Below are 23,262 nucleotides of genomic sequence, written 5' to 3' on the forward strand. Positions count from 1 at the left end.
TCATCATTCCAACTAGTTCTCAAAACGTCGAAGATGGGTGGCTGTGGAGGTTTGACGCAAAAGGCAAATTTACCGTCCGCAACTGCTATAGAGCAGTTTTTGGCGATGCAGGAGGACAACCGAGCAAGCTGTGGGGCCTTAATTGGCAGTTAAAAATTACGTTACACATACAAAATTTCTTATGGAGAAGCTGCAAGGGTTTTCTTCCTACGTTGGAAGCTCTAGCATCTCGGAAATTTTTTGTGTTTAACCAATGTGTATAAGTTCATCGAAATCTATATTGGCGGCAGCAGTTCCCAATTGGCAGCGTAGAACGTTGCTCATTCTCCGGTAGTTCCTCTCCATGTAGCAGGGATATGCAAAGAAGACAGTTGTATTCAGTGGAATCCTTCAAAGTTTGGCTTCTTGAAAGCTAACGTTCATGCAGCAAATTATTCTGATGGGATTGGGACTGGATTGGAATACTTGTGCGGGAATGGAATGGAAGGGTGGTGAGTGATCGTCAGGTCCATTTAGTCGGCAGCCCGAGTTCTAGAGTGGCGGAGACCATCGACATCAAGGAGCCGCTTAGCTTTATTAAAGAATGGCCAAACTTGATTATTGAATCTGATGCGATGGATGTTGTGTTGGAGTTGAGGAACCTGAGCTTGGTGGATCCAGACTTTATTATTGGTGATTGTTTAGATTCGGCAAAGCAGTTATGTAATGTTATTTTTGTTTTCGTGAAAATATCTACGAATCAGGCAGTACACTTATTTGCGCAAAATGCCCGTTTCATTACAAGTCATTAGGAATTGTTTAGTCACTTCTTATTTTTCTCACAAATAAAACTGTTTTGTATTATCAATAAAGTCTAAGTTTACTCTTAAAAAAAATATAAAGCCCACAATTTCTCCAAATAAATATTAAAAAATTACCATCATATATACACTTCTTTATTATATAAAGTCCACCATTTTTCCAAATAAATATTAAAGAATTACTATCATATATACACTTGTTTATTATATAAAGCCCACAATTTCTCCAAATAAATATTAAAGAATTACCATCATACATACACTTCTTTGTTATATAAATCCCACCATTTCTCTCTATTAAACGCAACTCAAAATTTAGAAAACAAAAAAAAATTAAACTTGTCTTCTACATTACTTTGATAATAATGGATATGTGGTCTATTTGTTGGATCTCCATTACAAGTTTGAGTGTTATAGCTGCGACACATTGGATATATAAGTGGTATAACCCTAAATGCAATGGAAAGCTACCTCCTGGCTCCATGGGTCTCCCTTTAATTGGAGAAACCATACAGTTCATCATTCCCAGCAAATCTTTAGACATTCCATATTTCATAAAAAAGAGAACCAAAATGTGAGTTTATATTCCTACCAACTTTTTTTTCTTGATCTTTAAAATATTAGTATATATTTGGTAAAATGTTCTCATATACTTAAAATTATAGGCGTTTGTCAAATATATCACAACTTTAAAATCGTATCAATTCGATCCTAGTTTTTGATTTATGTGGCGAGATGTTATATATGTCAAGTAGGATAAGTTTTTACACGTAAATGTATTATATTTGACAAAGATCGGAGAAATGATGACATTTTTTACAAACCATGCATAGTTGGAGGTAGCATATATATTTATTATTTAGGGTTTGACATTTGAAATTCGACTCGTGATTGTAGGTACGGACCCTTATTTCGAACCAATTTGATGGGAAAGCCGGTGATTATATCATCCGATCCTGATTTTAACCATTATCTTCTTCAACAAGAGGGAAAATTAGTTGAGAGATGGTTTATGGATTCATTTTCTAAGCTTTTGAAACATGACGCTACTAAATTAATGTCAAACCCAGACATATATAAGTATTTAAGAAACTTGGTTTTGAGTCATTTTGGCCTCGAGCGACTTAAGAATAAGCTTATACCTGAGTTAGAAGCTTGCATCAGAAAGAGACTACAAATTTGGTCTAAAAAGGCATCCATTGAAACCAAAACTGCATGTGCAGCTGTAAGTATTTAATATATAGTAAAATTTTATTTTATTTTTATTTTGGGAACAAATATTGATAGATGATTATGTAAAAATTTGAAGCTGAGATGATTTTCGGGATAGTCAAACTACTGGTATAATTTTATATCAATTTGATAATCAAGCTTTTTTTATTTTGATTACTAAAATCTTAATTTCATTTTCACGATAAATTTGTTGACTAAAAATACATACGTGTCAATCGATATTTACTTATTTTTATCACATGGCAACCGATTTTTCACATTAACTTTAATTTTTCATTTATTTTGTGATTACAGATGGTGTCTGATTTTTCAGCGAAAATATTATTCGGTTACGACTCAGAAAAATCAGGGGAAAATTTAGGTGAAAGTTTAAGCAATTTCATGGAAGGATTTATGTCAATCCCCTTAAATATCCCTGGCACAGCTTTCCATAAATGCATGAAGGTGAATATATAATTATTTACTTTTCTTGAATATATACGTATTTTTTCTCTAAAAATTGAACTGTTACTGAATTTAACTATTATTACGTTTAGGGTTAAAATCACGAACTTTATACGTTTTTTCATTTTAATCACGCAATTTAAAGTTTTTATTTTCATGCACGAACTACCACTTTTTCTCAAATTCATGCACGGTGCTGAGTTGCGACTCATTCATTGGTGTAAAATGATCTCCACCTCAGCGAATTACACCAATGGAGCCGTGACACCTCAGCACCGTGCATGAATTTGAGAAAAAAATGGTAGTTCGTGCATGAAAATAAAAAAATTTAAACTGCGTGATTAAAATGAGAAAACGTGTAAAGTTGGTGAATTTTTATGACATTAACCCTATATTCTTTATAATGACAGACTCAAAAGAGGGCAATGAAAATAATTAGAGAGTCAGTAAAAGAAAGACGGAATAACCCTGAGCATCGTAAAGGGGATTTTCTTGATCAAATTCTGGAAGAAATGAAAATAAATAGCTTTTGGACTGATGAAATAGCGATCTATGTGATGTTTGGGATAAATCTTGCAAGCTTTGAGACTATATCTTCTACTCTTGGGGTCGCTATTCAATTTCTGACGGACAACCCTTATGTTGTACAAAAAATGAGGGTTAGTTACTAAATTACTCCAATTCTTTAAAAAGTTTATTTATTTATTGGTACGTAATGACTTATGTGCTTCATACAACGTAATATAACACGTAAACGATATTATAATTTTGATTAATAACTCAATTCAAAGTTAAACTAAGTAATAATGATTTATTTAAGAATTAACATTAGTTTTTAAAAAATTATAGTTGATAGAATAGTAGTATTAGTTTTTTTTTAAAAAAATATTAGTATTAGTTTCAATATATCACTGTTATGCATATGATATTCAATTAAATAATATTTATATAACGACTTTAGATATTGTAAATTTTAATGTAGTAGCTTTGGTTTTTATAACCTCCTTAGATCATAAAGAAAAGAATTATTTATACCTCTAAAGTTTGACTCGAGAAAAAAATGAGCCTCATACGTCTAGAAAACTTTAAAAAGTGAGTATTCATGTCCCAATTTTAACTCATAAGTGAGGCATTGGGTTCCTAATTATCAAAATTGGAGGGTCTGGTTTTGTTTATTTTTAAGGTGTTAGGGATATATTTAAATATATATAACTCATATATACTAGACATAAAGGACGTTTTTGAACTTTTTTCCAAATGAACAAGACGTCAATTTAATATTTTAAGGTACAATTGAATATAAAAATACAAAATAGAATAAAATTGGTGATTTTTCAATATCAAGATAGAATTGAGAAAGGGTTTAAAGGTTGGAGTTTTTAAGGCATTAGGTCAAAGAAATATTAATAAAAAGTATCCACATATCCACTATCCAGAATGTTTTTGAAATTTTAGTATAATTGCATTTGTGTGTTAAATTGCAGGAGGAGCATGAGACAATTATCAAAAATAGGGAAAATAAAGATTCAGCACTCACATGGAATGAGTATAAAAGCATGACCTATACGCATCAAGTGAGTTTTAAACTTGAACCTTTTTCTTTTGTTCTTTTCGTACAAGAAGACTAATTTTAGGGTTAGTATCATAGTAATTCACCAATTTTATAATTTTTTTTCAATTTAATCACAATTTATAAAAAATAGAGAAAAGGTTAAAAAATGACTCTTATGTATACCTGTGTCTCTTATTGACATTTCATGTATTTTGGATTTCAACTATGACCCTAACGTTATTTAAAGTATCAAAAAAACACAAAAATGGAAGGCGTTAAAACATAAATTTGTACGGCATTAAACGGAAATGTTAACAGAAGGGTCATTTTTGATACTTTTTCAAGACGTTAGGGTTATTTTTAAGATCAGAAATACATGAGGTGCTAATATGAGACGCAGACTATACATTAGGGTCTTTTTTGCACCTTTTCCCTAAAAAATATCTAATTGATATACTAACTTTCATTTTGTATCAAATCAATAATTTCAACTTAGTAAATTATGTCGAATTTTGAAACAATATATTGATTTGACACAGAAATAAAAGTTTTTTTTTGATGAATAATATGTATATTAAGCCACAAGAAGTGGCGAAGCCAGTTCAAAGCTTTCGCACAAGAAGTGGCACGCTCAAGGCGGCGCACTAGAGGCTATGGCTAAGAGAAAGGCTAAAGATCAAAATCATCGAACAGAATACAAGACGGATTCCGAAAGAAATCCAAACCAGAATAACAAAAATCCTTATTGCTAAACTTATAAAGGAAAACTGCTTTGTAGAAGCAGTTAAAAATAATGGCATCCTTATCCTGTAGCTTGTTCTGAAACACACGGTCATTCCTGCACTTCCATATCTCCCAACTCACAAGAAAGCATAAAATCTGCCATAGTTGCCAGTACGAACCTCTTGGAACTATAGACTGCCATTGCAGTATAAAATCTCTGAAGGAAGAAGGGAAAATCCAAACTATGTTTAGCTTTTGAAGAATGCCACACCAAATGCTTCTAGCCATCCTAATGAATTAAAATATGGTCTTGTGTTTCTATCTCATCACAAAGAGTACATAGCGAATTTTCTATAGGTATAATCGATCTTATCAACAAAAATTCTAGCGATGGAATTCTGTTGTGCATAGCTAACCATAAAAAGAATTTAACCCTTGACGGTACTTTTGAACTCCAAATTTGAGTGAATGGAGATGACGCTTCTCTGACAAGAAATAAAAGTTAGTGTATAAAATTAATACTTTTTATAAATCGAGTGATTAAATTAACAAGACGTATAAAGTTGAATTTATATAACAACCGTTATAATTGTGAATGATACTATGATCATATATATGTGTGTTTACTTTAGGTTGTCAATGAAACAAACCGATTGGCAAGCGCTACACCTGGAATATTGAGAAAGGCAATAAAAGATATCCAAATTGATGGTATGCAAAAAATACTCTTAACACTTTCCTTTGTTAATTAGCTTCAAAAGGTCTTATTTATTTATATAAAAATCATCATTGTTTCTAAAGTTCTGTTACAAATAACTTAAAAATTTAAAGCCAATCCTGTAATGAGAGGGGGCATGTCCCCTCGGATGTTTATGACTATGTATTGGCCGATCAAAGGGTTCAAAGTTAAAAAAAATTAGAGATTTAAAAATCAAATTAAAATTTAACTAATTAATTTCAAATTTCAGGATATACAATTCCGAAAGATTGGATTATAATGGTGGTTCCGACATCAATCATGCTGGATTCGAACGTATATAAAGATCCTCTTACCTTTGATCCATCGAGATGGGATGTAAGTCTCTACATAATGAGTATGGATGGATGAATTTAAATTTCGAATTTCAATTCAATCCTCACATTTTAAATTTTATATTTAAAATTCATAATTTTAAATCTTTTGTTAGGATAACATATAAAACTTGAAGTATCAAATTTTAATATAATATTTATATAGCAATTAATTCCAAATTTAATTTTTAAATTAAATCTTTTTAAATGGTAGATTAGAAAAATTGAGAAAACTGAAGGAAAAAATTAAATATTTAATTAAGATTTCTTTTATATAATTTAAAGTTGTTTTAGCCCAAACAACAATCCCAAATAAATTAAATTTAATTCCAAACTTCTGAACAATTCCAATTTGTTTCTATTGAGTTTCGGGATTGTATTTCAGGTTTTGACTTTTGAGATTTGAATCTTTGACTTAAATTTAAAATTTTGAAATTCAGATTTTGGGCTTTTGTTTTTATTTGAATTTTGGATCTCAAGTTTCGCGTGGTTAAATCGGGAATTTTGAGTTTAAAATTTTGGATTTTGGGTTTTGAATCGTAGATTTTGATATTTTAGATTTTGAGGTTTAAATTTTCAGTTGTAAATCATTTTATATTATAGTTTTAAATCTTTAATTTTAAATATGTAAAATGATAAAATAATTTTTGTTTTGAAACTATCAAAATCATTTTATATTATAGTTTTGATCTTTTTGACAGATACATCTCTAAAATAATTTAAACATTTTATTCTGTCAAATCAAATAAATCTACGTAACGTCTGACCAAAAAAAAAATAGAAATGAGCCAAATTGACGGTTTTTTTTAATATTATAGATATATAAAATTATTATGGAATTAATTCAAATAAAATACATACAATTTTAAATATTTTGTATATCAAGTATAAATTACAAGAACTTTATTTTGTCCTCATAAATATTTTGTTGATGAATAAAGAACGTGGGTTCTATTTCAATGGGGAAGAACTTCGTGGCATTTGGAGGAGGCCCAAGAGCTTGTGCAGGAGCAGAGTTCAGCAAGGCTTTAATTGCTATATTTTTCCATGTCTTCGTCACTGAATACAGGTACTTTACTCAACAATTTATTTTTGGCTAAACCTATTTTGAAGTCCCTAAACTATATATTTTTTATTCATTAGGTTCCTTATCTTTTATTTGATTTTTTTGGATCCTTAAATTTTTATATTTTGGTTCATCAGGTCCTTAAACTTTTATTTGTCTTTCCCAAACTCCCAATTGTTTATTTTTTAATTCATTGGGTCTTTAAATGAATCTTCGTTTAAGGACCAATTGAACCAAAAAACAAAAATTTAAGGATCTGAAAAAGTCAAATAGAAGTTGAGGAACCTGATGAACTAAAAAATGAAAATTTAAGGATTTCAGAAAGCCAGATAAAAGTTGAAGGATTTGATGAATCAAAAAATAAAAATTTAAAGACTTTAAAATAGATTTAGCCTTTATTTTTACATATTTTTCTATACTACAATAAGCAAGATCCAAAATTAACTATTGCTTTTGAAAATCTTATTAAAAATATATGAAGGTGGACCAAAATCAAGGGAACAGACATGGTTCGAACTCCAGCTCTTGGATTTGGAAATGGGTATCACATCAAAGTTACAGAAAAGCAAGGATAATTTGTTTTCGAAACATATTTAAAATAAATGTTTTATCTATTTTCTGTTGTGTAATAAATCCATATCGATGGGTAAATAACAAAATGTCGTGATGTCATTATTCATCACAAAGTATCTGTGTATTTCACTATTTTATTTGTCGTGTGTATTTAAAGAGTGTTTATTCCATGGATTGTTTGTGTCATGTCATATTTATAATAAAGCGATGAACATTTACAGTAACGAATTTTTTAATTATTTTTTAATTTTTTATTATCAATTTTTCCACAGAGCTAACGCATCACTGGTTTGTTGTACGAATGATATGGCGCAACAGTTACGTGCAATACTTTTCGTATTTATTATAGACAAAAAAAATTATAAAAAAAAACTATTCAGATAAATTCTATTCAGATAAAAAAATCTATTTTGATCACTTACAAGTTACAATCATAATTTAAGGCATTTTAGGAATTTTATATAATAGTAAAAATATCATGACTATAATAATCTTAAGTAAAAATGGTAACAATTCAAATTAAAGTAAATCATATATTAGATAAACATGACAATTCAAAATAATTCAAACTGTTTATTTTCTTTAAAACTATCTCAACAAATTAATTGTACAACTATCCCAAGTACATGTTGTATTTATTTGGGATTAGACAATTTAACTTTTTATTATAGATTAATATTCCGTACATAATTGTTAGTGGATTTGTTTTTAGGTTAATATTAAAAAAAATTACAAACTTTACACGTTTTTTTATTTTAATCACACAATTTAAATTTTCTCAACATGCACGAACTACCACTTTTTTCAAATTTATACACGGTGTTGAGGTGGAACTCATTCATTAGTGTAAAATGACCTCCACCTCATCAAATTATAGCAATAGAGCTGTGACACCTCACCATCGTGTATGAATTTGAGAAAAAAATGATAGTTCGTACATGAAAATGAGAAAATTTAAACTGCGCGATTAAAATGAGAAAATGTGTAAAGTTAGTGAATTTTTATGACATTAACTCTAGAAGTATCAAAAAAGGCTTCCGGGACCGTATGGTTTGATATGGTCAATTTTAGTCCGTCAAACATACAAATTAGCTCATAAACTTCTAATATATTGCAATTAGTCCAATTTCTGGACTTAGACTAAAATCTATTTGAATTTTTATATGCTATTTACGGCTAATTACGTTTTAATTCTCCAATTTCACAGCTACGCAGCGATTATGCCTGTTTGGATTCCAGCAAGTAAGTTTATAGCTCGTCACTCGGACGATTTTTTCTTAAATCATCATTGAACGATTCAGTCTCTTATCACTTTTTACCTATCCGGATAATAAGTGTCTATAAATGGGTTGGTACCTATCCGAACAATAAGTGTCTATAAATTGGTTGGTGTGATTTAATTTGTAGACAGGGAAAAAAATTGCCACCTCTAGAATAGGTAAAGACACACAATTAGAAAAAGAAATAGAAAACGAAAGTATTATAAAAGACTAGTCAAGTTTATAGGTATGCATCGGAGGCAAATTAAACGATTCTAACATGTATCTTTGTAAGCATCATTATTCTGAAAATATAAACTTCATTATGCTGAAATAGGACGAAACTAAAAATTCTACTATGAAATTGCTAATTCGTATAAAATAAAATTTGAGAGGGCTAATTGTATAAAATTTAAAATTAAGTAACCGTATTTAAAAAAAAAACACTTGAAGGGATAATTTTGCACATAAATGCACTGCCACTTTATTGTTCTGAAAATGTAAACTTCACTATGCTGAACAAGGACGAAACTAGAAATTCTACTATAAGATTGCTAATTCGTATAAAATAAAATTTGAGAGCGTTAATTGTATAAAATTTAAAATTAAGTAACCGTATTTAAAAAAAAATAAACTTGAAGGGATAATTTTGCACATAAATGCACTGCCACTTTATTATTTTGAAAATGTAAACTTCATTATGCAGAAAAAGGACGAAACTAGAAATTCTACTATGAGATTGCTAATTCGTATAAAATAAAATATGAGAGGGCTAATTGTATAAAATTTAAAATTAAGTAACCGTATTTTTTATAAAAAAAACCTTGAAGGGATAATTTTGCACATAATTTTTTTTTGCAGGGCCGGTCACTACCCCAGCCAAAGGGATGCTTCCGCCCCTGCTGTAGCAACACCTGCAAGAAACCAAAAAGCAGTAAAAAGTTATTTCCATATGCATCTAAATAGCATGTCTAAACGGCAGGATCTTCGCCGGACCCTCGCTAGAAGCTACTGGACCTTCAGGAGTTGCTGCCGAACCAACTCGTGAAGACCCAAGATAATTTTAGTATTGAAGGTTAACAATCCAAACTAAAAGTTAAAATTGTCATTTTTTAGTATAAATTTATTTTATTTTGGGTTATGGATGATTTATGAAAATTATTCTTTTTTTGATTGAATTCTGCACATTTCTATTTTGTGAGATAAAAACAATAGAAAGAGACTCTTTTAGGGGATTTGTGTACACTATCCTAATTTGTATAATAAAAAGTTCAAATAAACTCATAATTGAAAACTAAAATTTTAAAACCAAATTGAGTGAACCCATAAAATTTATCGAACACAACCGATCAAAGTCATTCAGTCGGTTAAATATGGCCATATGTCCCGCTCACCAGTGATATAACTTGAAATTATCATTAGAGGGGGCAAATTGTAAGAAAAAACTGTAATTGATGAAATTTTCATACCAATTAGGACAAAATTTAGAATCAATTTTTTTCGAAATATATTTACATTTTCGATCAACTCCAATTAAGACGGTCGTACATGTCTGTTTGTGAGTGGCTCCGCCACTCTTGCTCACCTATAATTATGTATTAGAGAATGATAGAATGAGTATTATGTATTATCCATATCCAATTATCTTGCAACTCACATATCAATAGACTATAAAAAGATTGACTTATTTATCATTCAAGTCCTATAATTCATATTCTATATAGTGGACGGGTATGATTTTATAATTTAGACGGGAAAAAATTGCCACCTCTTGGAAAGGTAAAGACACTCAATTAAGTGTTAATGTCTAGAAAAAGAATTAGAAAACGAAAATATATGAAAGACTAGTCAAGTTGATAGGTTATTGCATTGCAAGCAAGTTAAACGATTGTATTAAAACATGTATTCTTTGTAAGCATCTCCTGCCTTCCACGACTCTACAAACAATTAGTTGTCATTCTACTTACACGTATTCCACTAATACGCCGCATATTCTATGAAACAAAATGATACGGAATATCAAATAAATTATTTTCGAACTAAAAAAATTAAATAGACCTACAATTTGTTACTTTCATATCAAATTCACCCCTCTAGAAAAAAGGGTGGGATTATTTGATTAAAAAATTAATTTTCTCATGAAAATTCTAATTAAAACTCTGATTACTTCTATCTCATTAAAACTCTAATTAATAAAAAGTTAAGAATCTTTTCTATTTTTTTTCTAATTAACCTAATTAAATTTGACTAACCTAATTAAACCCAAATTAAATCATAATTAATTTTAATTAGAACTAATTAAATCTAAAATCTTAATTAACCCTAATGTATCGCCTCTCTTCTTCGCCAGCCACCAAGAACCCAACGGAGTAGACGATTCATATGGGTTCGTCTCGATGAAGACAGCGATGGCGGAAGAAACACATAGACCGGCTGCGGAAGAAGATGTTGGACAGCGGTGGAAAAGAAGAAGAAGAAGAAATGAGGAAAAAAAAAGTCCCTAAACTTTTATTTAAAAATGAAATAATTACTGAACTATTAAAATTAGAAATACATAATTGAAATTTAATAATGATTTAGAATCAGCTTAAGAAGTAAATAAAATTTTAAGAATTTTTTTAAACATTTTTCTATTGAATTGGAGAGTGTCATACACACATGAGGGTGAGAGTGGGGAGAGGCTTTTTGATATGAAAGTGATAAACTATGAGTTTTTTGATTCTTTTTGCTCAAAAGTAACTTATTTAATATTTCGTGCCGAGTTGAGGGGTGAGTTGATCCTTTATTTTTTATAATCTTATTACTAATAGACTATGAACAAAACTATTACCACTTTGTCATTATTATCATCACATATTCAAAATTCTATTATGTCTATTTTATAAAATTAGTTATGTAATTTATTTAAGCTGAAGTATTTTAGTTACGCAAATTTCAAAATTTATTTATAGGTCGTTATAGAAGTATATTTTAGACTAAATTTTATGTTAGCCAAAATAATACATAAATAAAAATAAAATTAATTAATCAAAAAAGTATTTATAAATGAAATTAAATCATTGATTCACGTGAATCGCACATTTTTCTTAAAACAAAATCACTTTCACTGATTTGCGAAGTACACCTGCTGCTTTGAGGGATAAATCGAGCTATAACAATCACATAGTATTGTTCGCACCAAACTAGTATTTTTGTTAGAACTCTATCAAGAAAATAATTAAAATATGAAGTGGGATTGTGTAAACCTTTCTCATATCAAAAGTGTCGAAAAACAAGATATATGTAACCAAATGAAATCGCAACCTCCAAATTAATAAGGAGATAAAACTTCCTCCTTAATCAAGAGACAAAACCGTTACTATATTAATTAATCAGAACTTTTCATTTATAAAGAGACAAAATCGTTATATAATTTATTAATCTGAACCTCACACGTTCTTCTCCAAAGAACAAACTGAACTCTGAGACTTTGTATCCTCTTGGAAAAGGGTAGAGCTTGTCTATCCAATCGGGATATGGTTTCATGTAAGAGGGACGAGGCGTTGGCCTTAGGACTTCTTCAAGTTTCTTTCATAAATCCACCAACTGTCCTTGGTTGTATGCAGTTGGCTCGCCCATCACTGTGGGTTGGTACTCGTCAATATGCGCGCACTTCCTGCATGTTGGCTTTGGACGCGCTCCTTTAAGGCTTAGTTTCCCCCTGAGGGGCCGATGTACTTGAAGCCATTGGATTCCCTTTGCTAGTCGAATTCGCCTCAGGTTTGGTCAAAAGCTTGACGGATCCGTAAGTGTATCCCAGCTTGCTGGACAGCTGTTTTTGTTTGGTCGAACCACCCGAGTACCCAAATCTATTCGATGTTTGGTTTTCTTCGGCCAGTCCATAACTCTGATCGGCCACTGATTGTTCGGAAAAGAATTTTTCCAAGTTTTCCATCGCCTTACTCAAGCTGTCCAAGTTATTTTAAATTTGTCTTTGGACCGATGCTTGATCATACATGATATTCTTCATGACCTCGAACATTTGATGCATGGCGTCATCAAACATCTGTTTGTTTTCTTGGGCGATCTCGCCTCTCATAGCCGAGAAATTGGCTTGTAAAAGAGAGAGGCGAGATGGTTGAAACTGGCGAGAATAATCTCCAGAATCGTCGTTCACCTCAACAGGTTTGTCCGTAGTGGTAGTTCCATCAGCGAGAGGAGGAATCGTCCCCTTGTGCGACTGTGGTTGCGGTTGTGGCTGCTTATCCTTGGCCATAATCTCGAAGATATCCAAATCCGATTCGTTTGTTACCTTATTACCCCACTTCAGCTGGTGTCGGTGTATGGACCGAGCGTGCCTGGAATCGTCTTTAAAGTCTGTTTTTGTGCTAACCATAAACAGGTGCCCATTTGAGTTGCCAAAAGATGTTCGCCCAGAAATATTCCTGACTCAAATCTTTAAATTTATAAGTGGGATCGGTTTGAGGTCTGATACTTTAACAAACTTGTGAAAAGATACTCCTGGGGCTTTTTGGTTAAAAGGCTTAACTGAATAAACTAATAGAATTAATGTAAAGAAACTCAGGCGAGATTAATATCAAAACTACTCCTAAATTAAAACAATTCGGGGATTACGAGATAAAAAGCACTGTTTTGATTAATTGATTGATGATCCCTAATAATAATAATCTGAGCTATTTATAGCTCTCATAATGATAAAGTCCTAATCTAAGTCCAATTATTATTTCTAATAAAAGAGTCCTAATCTACTTCTAACTAGTGTTGGACAGAACAATTTAACTGAAAAAGGCTTTATTTTGGGTCCTATGCCCTGATTTAAGCCCATTTTACTCATCTGAGATCTATTTTTAGGCCTGTGTAAACAATTTCCAAGTAGGAACATAATTGTGAAATCCATGTCTTCTTTTACCAATCCTCTGAAATTCAGTCCTTTCTGTAGATTTGAGCGAATTCTTTCGGATTTCCTTTGACAGGCGAGTCCTTGAATTCGCTCTGAAGGAAGGATCTTATACGAATCGGTTCCCTATATTATTCTGAAATTCGATTTCCATCAGTCTATTTTAGAATGAGAAATTGAAATCAGAGATAAGGAAGAAAAGATAATTAACGAAGAGAGAGAAAAGTAAAAAAAAATTATGAGCCAAACAGTTGTTCTAGTTGTATTTATATAGATAATATAAATGAAATTTTTACCTTTGTGTGTTGTAGTTTTATAATGTAAAAATATGAGCTGTATACTTGAAAACCAAAATATTAAGTTGGTTATATGTTTTTTGAAGCGCTTATTTTTTTAATAGGAGGTTAATCAAAATGATTAGTTTTTCATAAATTTAAATTAACAAAGTTTTGCATTATTTTTACATTATTATCATTACGTAAATAAAACTTGAATAAATTACTATGAGGGTTCCAACATACGTTATAACTCATTTTTCGTCCCTCTTATTTGAAAATCATACAATATAGTCTCTCACTATTATTTTTGTTAACAATTTGATCCTTCCGTTCATTTTGGTATTAGTCAACTGGATAAAAGGATTAAATTAAAAAATATATATAAAAAAAACGATATGGTCTCCCCACTTTTGTTTCTGCCAACAATTTCATCCTTCATGTTTAAAAATTAATTTATTTTTAAGTTCTTTAATTCAGTTGAGTAACACCAAAAATGGCGGAGGGATTAAACTATTGACCGAAACAAAAGTGAAAGACTGTAACGTGTGATTTTTAAATAAAAGTGATTAAAATGTGAATTGTGACATCTGTGGGGATTTCATAATAATTTGCTTATAAATATTATGTAATTTATATAAAGGATGAATATATAGTTTGATCAATAAATTTGTACTTTTTTACCCGTCTAACTTCTTATCTTAACGTTTCATCTATCGAATCTCTGAATTTGTTAAATAATTTGATTTGACCCTTAAATTTGATAAATACATAAATATTAAATTCTTTTAGAATGTTTCAAGTGCTGGGTTGATACGAAAGGGTTCTTACACATCAGTCAAATTGAATTCACTACAAGAAAACAGAGATTTAGCGACGGAAAAATCCAACAAGCATTTTCAATCTAATATATCATTTCCGAATTATTAAATTCAACTTAGAGAATTACAAGTTTAATAAAAACTTACAGTCATATCCTGAGCCCGTTTGTTGACCGGCTTCTTGTCAGCCTTCGTGGAGTGAAAGCGAGTGTACAACTCTGTCGCACTCGGTATCCGGCCAAGCTCCCTTTCCTAACAGAAAAAATACAATTCAATTAGTATCAAAATAAAACAAATACGTTATTTAAGTATTTTAATTACTGAATTTTAAAAAAATCATCACATCCATATGCTTGAGAGCAGAGCGAGATCCACCAGCATGGCGGACAGGTCCAGAACCGGCGCCCGCTGGCTCGCTCATCCGATTTGCTCGGGCGGTTTCTGACCTTTTCTTCTCTTTCTCTGAGTTCCAGAACACGTTCCAAGCATCCCAGATATCCTGGTCACAGAAATATGCTTATGTTGCGTCCTCCTCATTCTGTGGATGTTGTCTTTGTAGCGGTTGGCTGCGTGGACCATGAAGACATGTCTGATGACCTCCTCGCTGTACGCTGCACTATCCCACCAGAACTCTTCCTGCAAACAGTACAAACATGTTGCATGAGTTAGTTTTTTTCAAAAAAAACATAATTTAAACGTTACGAAGCTGTAAATTGAATTACCTGGAACTCTTGGAAGTAGAACTCTCTCTGCTCCGCTGTTAGAAAGCGCCATGCTGTTCCATTATCGAACCAGCACTTCCTAAAAATCTCCCGCATAGCCCGTGAAACAGGCCCAGAGTCGATCAACATCGTCCTGTGATTTTTTAAACATACTTTAGTATATAGACATATTACAATTCACATGTGGATAACTAAATTGTAAACATACCTGCTAGGGTCCGGGTGAACCCTCGCCCTACCCCGGTCGTCCAGAACAGCAATGGGCTCGCCAGGCTCACGCTGCTGCCGAGGCTGAACAGGTGCTCCAGCCTCCAACTACTGCTGCTCCTCAGCAACGTCGTCATCGCCAGGAACAGGTTCTGATCCCCGTCCGCGTCCTCTGCCTGAGGCTGATCCTCGGCCTGTGCCTGATCCTCGACCTCGACCCCTCATACCTGCACATACATCAATTTTAAATGTTCGACAAACAACCAACACATTATATTAATTAAATTATACACTCCTTCGTGAAACATAAAACTAAGAAATATAAATTCAAATTCAACAAGTATACACTTGAATAATATAATTAAAAAACATAGTTTCGAGCAGCGTTAATACATCATCTTTAACAATTGATTATGTTTGCAAAAAATCTAATACATAAAATTTACTAAACTACTAAAGTTCTTCGCTTTCATCTTCGTCTGATGAGGATGCGACGAACTCATCTTCTGTTTCTTGTTCAGGAGCCATGAACAACGCATCTTCTTCAGCTTCTCCAGTTTGATCAGCTAAATATGTCGGATTGTCTTCTGTTGCATCAACGAGAGGATTTTCTTCTATGTCATCTTGAAAGGCCTGGATAATCCCCTCGGGCATGTCAAGCTCTGATCGCGCCTTTATCCTGCAAACTGCCCACCAATTTATTTTATCCCTTCTTTTACTCGGATATGGCAGGTAATGAACTTGGTCGGCCTGTTCGGCTAAGATGAACGGTTCATACTTGTTGTATCTCTTTCTGTTATAAATATCCACCATGTTGTATTTTTTGTTACTAATTGTGCCTGAATTTTGCGCTGGGTCGAACCATTCGCATTTAAATAAGACAGTCGTTTTCATTGGAAGCGCTGGATACTCTAACTCAATTATGTCTGTCAGAAATCCATAAAAGTCATTTTCGCTATCGACATATTGAGTTCCCCTTACGCAGACTCCACTATTCATTGTAAGTTGTTCCTCCCCATAAGCTTGAGTCTGAAACTTGAACCCGTTTACACGGTACCCCTTAAATGTTCTGAATGATCTAAGAGGTCCTTTAGCGAGACTAAGAATGAAGGGATTGGTACAGACAATTGGATCTTGCACCTGTAGCGTAAAAGTGTATTATAAATCGGAACTTTTAACTAAAAGAATCAAAATATATTATGTAAAATACTTACATATTGTTGAAACCAGTAGGCAAAGTCACTCTCGAACTTTGCTTCAATTTGCGAGGTGCTGATTTCAGGGTTTCCTCTGCGCAACTCGCCTTCGAAAACCCTTTAGTTACGAAGAAAACAATAATAAGAAGCTAAATAATCATTGTTAATTACATTGACATATATATTAAAGCTTACTCTCTGTAATTTTCAATTTCTGAACAATTCAACAGAACATATGTCCAAGCAGCAACAATCTCAGCATCTTCAAGATATCTCTTGCGGCAAGCACCCACTGATTGCCCGTGCGGCTTGAAAATAGATAGTCTGTCAACATCGTCGTCGACTTCAATGTCAGAAACTTCATTTCTTTGCAGCCGCTCAGGTATCATTGGGTCACCTTCTGAAAAATAATAAGCTGCAAATTTTGCGGTTTCTTCATTTAAGTATCTGCTACTAATACTTCCTTCCACCCTCCCTTTATTGCTCACTTTTTTTTCAGTTTTCTCAAATATCTGATTCCACATATGCCACAGTTAGTAAACATTACATGTTAATATACTGATACACATAATTAAGAAACTTCAGTAATATTACCTTTCAAATGGGTACATCTAGCGATACTGAACCGGCCCTGCCATCATAGCTTCGTACGGTAGATGTACGGGTAAATGTTCCATGGAGTCAAAAAAGCTGGGAGGAAAAATACGTTCGAGCTTACACAATATCTTTGGGATTTCAAGCCTCATACGATCTAGATCTTTCTCTGTTAGAGACGTGGAGGTTAACTCACGAAAGAAGATACTCAACTCTGTTATAGGCTCACAAACTTCCTTCGGTAATAGCTCACGGAGAGCGATTGGCAGAAGTCTTTGCATAAAAATGTGGCAATCGTGACTTTTCATTCCATGCATTTTCATACCGATTGTATCGACACATCTGGACAAGTTGGACGCATAGCCATCTGGAAATTTTATTAACTTAATCCACTCGAGCAAAGCCTTTTTTCCGTCCATGTCCAAAGCATACATTGCCTTATGAAATCTCCCAGTAACCGGATCTTTTGCTAACTCAGGCCGAGCACATATGTCATTCAACTCTTCTCTAGATTTTGCATGGTCTTCTGTTTTCCCGGGAATATTTAGTACAGTATTGAAAATGTTGTTGAATACGTTTTTCTCAATATGCATGACATCGAGATTGTGACAAATGAGATTCGTTTTCCAATACGGCAAATCCCAGAATATACTTTTTTTTATTCCAACCGTAATTTTCCGACTTCGCAGCATTATTTTTCTCAGCCCCAATTTCATATGCCTTCATAAACCCTAGACTGTCCACCTCTGCCAACAATTCTTCTCCGGTTTTTGGCTGTCCGAATTCTTTGTTTACGGTTTTTCCTTTTCGGAAATGAGTTGTATTACGACGGTACAGGTGACCACGAGGTAATAACTTTCTGTGACAGTCAAACAACGACTGTTTTCTACTCCCTTTAAGCGTAAAAGCATCCGTATTTTCCATGCAGTGTGGGCAAACCAGTCTCCCATATGTGCTCCAGCCAGACAACATCGAATAAGCAGGAAAACCATTAATTGTCCATATAAGTGCCGCTTTCATTTGGAAATTCTGTCACCTTTGAACGTCGAATGCCTGGACTCCGAATTCCCACAGTTGGTTCAGCTCAGCTATCAACGGCTGCAGGAAAATATCCATTTGGTGTTTAGGATTTCGAGGCCCAGGGACAATAACAGTTAAAAACATGAACTCATCTTTCATACACATCCCTGGGTGAAGATTGTAGGGTGTCAAAATTACTGGCCATGATGAAAAATTCTGCCCAAAGGCTCCAAATGGTTGAAACCCATCAGTACACAGGCCCAGTCTGATATTTCAAACTTCTTCCGCAAAGTCTGTATGCAATTCACTGAAATGTTTCCACGCCGGGGAGTCTGACGGGTGACACATCTTTCCATCAACCATTTCGTGTTCTGCATGCCACGTCATATGCTTGGCGGTGGCTTTAGAAGCATACAACCTATGCAGTCTCGGAGTTATAGGAAAATAAAACATTTTCCTATTAGGGACGTTAACTCGTCTTTTCACATAATTTCCTTTAGGGGGCGGTTTTCATCGTTGGTGATTGCAAATTTTGCATCGCGTTAACTCCGCGTCTGACCCCCAGTAAATCATGCAGTTGCGGAAACAACAATCGATAACTTCAACCGGCAACCCAAGACCTCTAACAATTTTCTTAATTTCAGCAAAGTTCTTCGGCATCTTGTTGTCTTCTGGGAGCAGCTCTTGTATAAATTCGGTCACATCATCTACTAAAACTACTGACCGACTATGTCGACATTTGATGTCCAACATTTTAGCAGCTGCAGACAAGGGAGAGTGTTTGCTATTACCGGCGCATACAGGTTCTTCGGCCGCACGCATCATATCATAAAAATGTTTAGCTTCATTATTCGGCTCCTCCTCCGTGAACACTACTTCTAGATCGGCAGCATCGATAACCATTCTCTGAACTGAGCTGAACTCATCACCCCCCCCATATTCCATGTCAACGTCATACTCCGGTAGTTGTGTAACAGGACGGGGATTTAAAACATTTCCCTCCCCATGAAAAACCCAAACTTGATAATCTTTGACAAACCCTTTCTGCAAAATGTGGAGCTTCACTTTCGACATCTCGGTAACTCGTATTTTTACATCCCACCCTAGGACAGGGGCATTTAATCTCGGGCCCGCTCATACACGCTGGATGGCGTAAAGCGAAATTAACAAACTCTTGGACGCGCTCGTCAAAACCAGGGTACAGCAACCCGCCCTGGAGCCGCCTATACATCCAACTTTGGTTTATATCCATTTCTGTTGCACGGATAATTAGGAGGGTTTTCGCTCGAAAATAGCAAAGTCAATGTAATTGACTGCTTTAAAGGTATGGACCTATCACTACTAGAAAACAGTCATTTAGCGAAGGATTTTTCCGTCGCTAAATGACCAAAATCCGTCGCTAAACACATTTAGCGACGGATTTGCGACGGAAACAGTCCGTCGCTACATTTTTTGTCGCAACGTTTGACAACGACGGAAAAAAAATTTAGCGACGAATTTTGGTCTCGGTTTTAGCGACGGAATTTTAAATCCGTCGCTAATTAGCGACGGAATTTTAAATCCGTCGCTAATTAGCGACGGAATTTTAAATCCGTCGCTAATTAGCGACGGATTTAGCGACGAATTTTAATCCGTCACTAATTTTAAAAAAATTAAAAAAAAATTGAAATTAAATCGTAAAATAAAGTTTTTATTTAATTAATCACTCATCCGCGGCCTCCGTCACTCACCCACCCGAGTTAAATCACCCACCCGCATCCACCTGTCAATTTTCGCTAACTTTCCAGTAGGTCACTCATCCTTCCATTGCTCCCTCTCAAGACTCTTTAACCTTGTAGTTCTCCCGCGCGTAACTCCACCTTAACCAGCTCATATTCATGTTATATATTTATGTATATTATACTTACATGTAACTAAAAACAAGAAATATTTGTTTCCATAATTTAATCCCGCATTCTAAGATAATTTTTTTTTATAATTAATATTTTTTTAAAATATTTAAATACTTTAAATAAATAAATAATCTGTAATTATTATTTCATAAATAAGGTTTAATTATTATTTTATAAATAAAAACGTTATATTGAAATAATATAAATTTAATTCAAAAATTTTAAAATTATTTTTAATTAAATACTACCTTAAATAATATTTTAATACCCTTTAATTTTTTTTGACATTGCAAATTAGCGACGGATTTGAAATCCGTCACTAAACTCCGTCGCCAAATGATAAAATTTAGCGACGGATTTTGAAATCCGTCGCTAATTGTGGAAAATAAAAGGCGAGAGCATTCCCGCCAATAATTAGCGACGGATTTTAAAATCCGTCGCTAAAGTTTATCAAAACAATTGGCGGGACAACTGCCGCCAACTTTAGCGACGGAAAATCCGTCGCTAATGTTGGCGGGATCAATCCCGCCAATTTAATTGGGTGTTTAGCGACGGATTTTAGATCCGTCGCAAAATCCGTCGCTAATCACCGAAATAGCGACGGATTTTAGATCCGTCACTAAAATCTGTCGCTAAAACGCTGTTTTCTAGTAGTGTATCCCATTCGCAAAACTGGCTCCCCTTAACTCGGCCACGATATATGCCTAATAACGGAGAAAAATATTCGGCAGCCTTCCGGCGTCGTTCTCCTTCAGTGCGATATTTAGTATATGCGATGTAACGCTAATTATATATTCTGCGAGGAATAAGCGTTACAAAACATATACTATACATCCACCCGGAGAACAAACGCTGGAAAACAACCGAATATTTTTCTACCGCCACTAGACATATATGGTTTTCGTGATCGAGTTACGGGAGGACTAGTTTCGCAAACTGTACAATCCCGTGACGTTCAATCTCTTGAACACACGGGACGGGAACTCTAAGGTTAGGTTTGCGATTTTATTCGGTGGGAATAAAATCGCGGTCAATTTAGGTTGAATGTTTTAATTATAATTCAATATACCATAAAATAATAATAAAAAAATAACACCTACTTGTTGACGTGCAGAACCGCAAAAGATCGAAGAAACAACAAGATCAGTCGGAACAAATATGTGCGGCAATAAACAGCTAGCAACAACCGTCAACCAATGCAAACCTATCAATTTAACTATATATTAATATTTAACAACTTTGTTTTTCTAATAAAAATTTGGCAGCACTTCCCCTAAAAATGAGCATCACCCATTTTTCAGGGAAATCCTGCAAGTAAATTACAATACACAAATCACTATACTACAATACACAAACCAACAAACTACTAATATTCAATTTAATTATATAATTAAGTTAAACTAATATAACCTAATTATCAATATAACAATTCTTATTTTATACAATTTTTATTTTAAACTAAGAACTTAAAAATAAACCTAATCATTAAATGAAATATTCATTTAACGAAACTAATAACAATTAAAACTAACAATTTACCTAATAAAAAATCTAACAATTAAAACTAAAAATTAACCTAAAAATAATATAAAAATTAAATTAAAAATTACAAAATCATATAAATCATTTAATAAATAACCAACTAATTATATTTAAACCTATATTATATAACAATTTTTATTTTATACAATTTTTATTTTAAACTAAAAACTTAAAAAAAATCCTAATAATTAATTAAATAATGATTAAAAAATTTAACAATTAAACTAATAATTAAGAGTAAATTGTATTTAAACCTATATATTACTCATTTACTCCAAATCTAACTAATAACATTTAATAAAAGAAATGTAAAATAAAAAATAAATAACTGAAATTTACCGGAGCAGCGACTGAGTTCGTCGGAGGTGGCGGAAGCAGCGACTCACCGGAGCAGCGGGGGCAGCGGGCTGTTTCCATTTTAAAATAAAAAAAAATTAACTAAAAATCATATAATAAATAGAAAATAAAAAATAAAATTAAATAACCCAAAACTTACCAAAAGTCTGACTAGAATGAAGAGGAAGGCGCTGGCGGTGGTCGGAAAATGGACGGCGGCGGCGATGGTGGAATAAGAGTGAGGAGAAAAGTAAATCCCTAAAATATTACAAATTAATTAACCTAAATCCCTAACTAATGAAATTAACAAACAAATTGAAGAAATGGAGGGGAAAACTTACCTGAAGAGAACGGCGCTGCAAAATGAAGGAGAAGGAAGAAGGAAGCGGCGGATTTCAATGGGAAGAAGAGAGAAAAAATGAATGAGTTCAGCACCCTGGAAGTTAAATGGGTTCGATTTTAGCGACGGATATAATCCGTCGCTAAAATCAACCATTCCGTCGCAAAAGGATAAATGAAACGTTGCGTTTCATTAATCCATTACATTAGCGACGGATGATAAGTTCCGTCGCTAATTAGTGACGGCATTGAGCATCCGTCGCTAAATTCTCTACATTAAAATGCTGTGTTTCAAAATGAAGTCCAATTTAGCGACGGATATACCAGTCCGTCGCTAAATTTGACCAAAAACATTGGCGCCAACCTTCCCTCCAAGCTCCCGCCACGTTAACGACGGCCTGCCGACAGATAGTCCGTCGCTAAAGTAAATCTGCGACGGATGTATTATCCGTCGCAAAGTCCGTCGCAAAACAATGAATTTAGCGACCGATTTTAGTTCCGTCACTTAAAACCGTCGCTAGTTCACTGTTTTCTAGTAGTAATTATTGAACAAATTCATGGGTCAAACTATATATTAGCCTTTACATAAAGAGCAAATTACTTTAAGGCCCCTTACGTTTATCATAATTCACAGTTTGGAACCTCTTGTTTGCAAATCAAACGATTTGGTACCTCAGTTTTGATTTTTTAAACTATACGG

At 33.3% G+C, this 23,262-nt stretch overlaps 2 protein-coding genes across 2 annotated transcripts; one reads left to right on the top strand and one right to left on the bottom strand.

The window, feature by feature from the left end:
- The first annotated feature begins 1,130 nt into the window (after positions 1-1,130).
- LOC126661057 (beta-amyrin 16-alpha-hydroxylase CYP87D16-like) lies at positions 1,131-7,686 on the top strand. The gene is made up of 9 exons (XM_050354813.1): positions 1,131-1,374; positions 1,698-2,025; positions 2,328-2,477; positions 2,888-3,136; positions 3,962-4,051; positions 5,385-5,463; positions 5,721-5,827; positions 6,765-6,892; positions 7,371-7,686. The coding sequence occupies exons 1-9, from the start codon at positions 1,166-1,168 to the stop codon at positions 7,462-7,464; spliced, it is 1,434 nt and encodes a 477-aa protein (XP_050210770.1). The 5' UTR covers positions 1,131-1,165; the 3' UTR covers positions 7,465-7,686.
- Positions 7,687-16,096: 8,410 nt separating this feature from the next.
- On the bottom strand, positions 16,097-18,453 carry LOC126661904 (uncharacterized). The gene is made up of 6 exons (XM_050355785.1): positions 18,102-18,453; positions 17,466-17,959; positions 17,035-17,351; positions 16,858-16,957; positions 16,636-16,783; positions 16,097-16,554 (listed from the first exon to the last, which is right to left on the bottom strand). Exons 1-6 carry the CDS (start codon positions 18,451-18,453, stop codon positions 16,097-16,099), a joined length of 1,869 nt encoding a protein of 622 aa, XP_050211742.1.
- Between the last annotated feature and the right edge of the window lie 4,809 nt (positions 18,454-23,262).

The sequence above is a fragment of the Mercurialis annua genome, linkage group LG8, assembly GCF_937616625.2.
Source record: "Mercurialis annua linkage group LG8, ddMerAnnu1.2, whole genome shotgun sequence".
In the NCBI taxonomy this organism is placed as follows: Eukaryota; Viridiplantae; Streptophyta; class Magnoliopsida; order Malpighiales; family Euphorbiaceae; genus Mercurialis; species Mercurialis annua.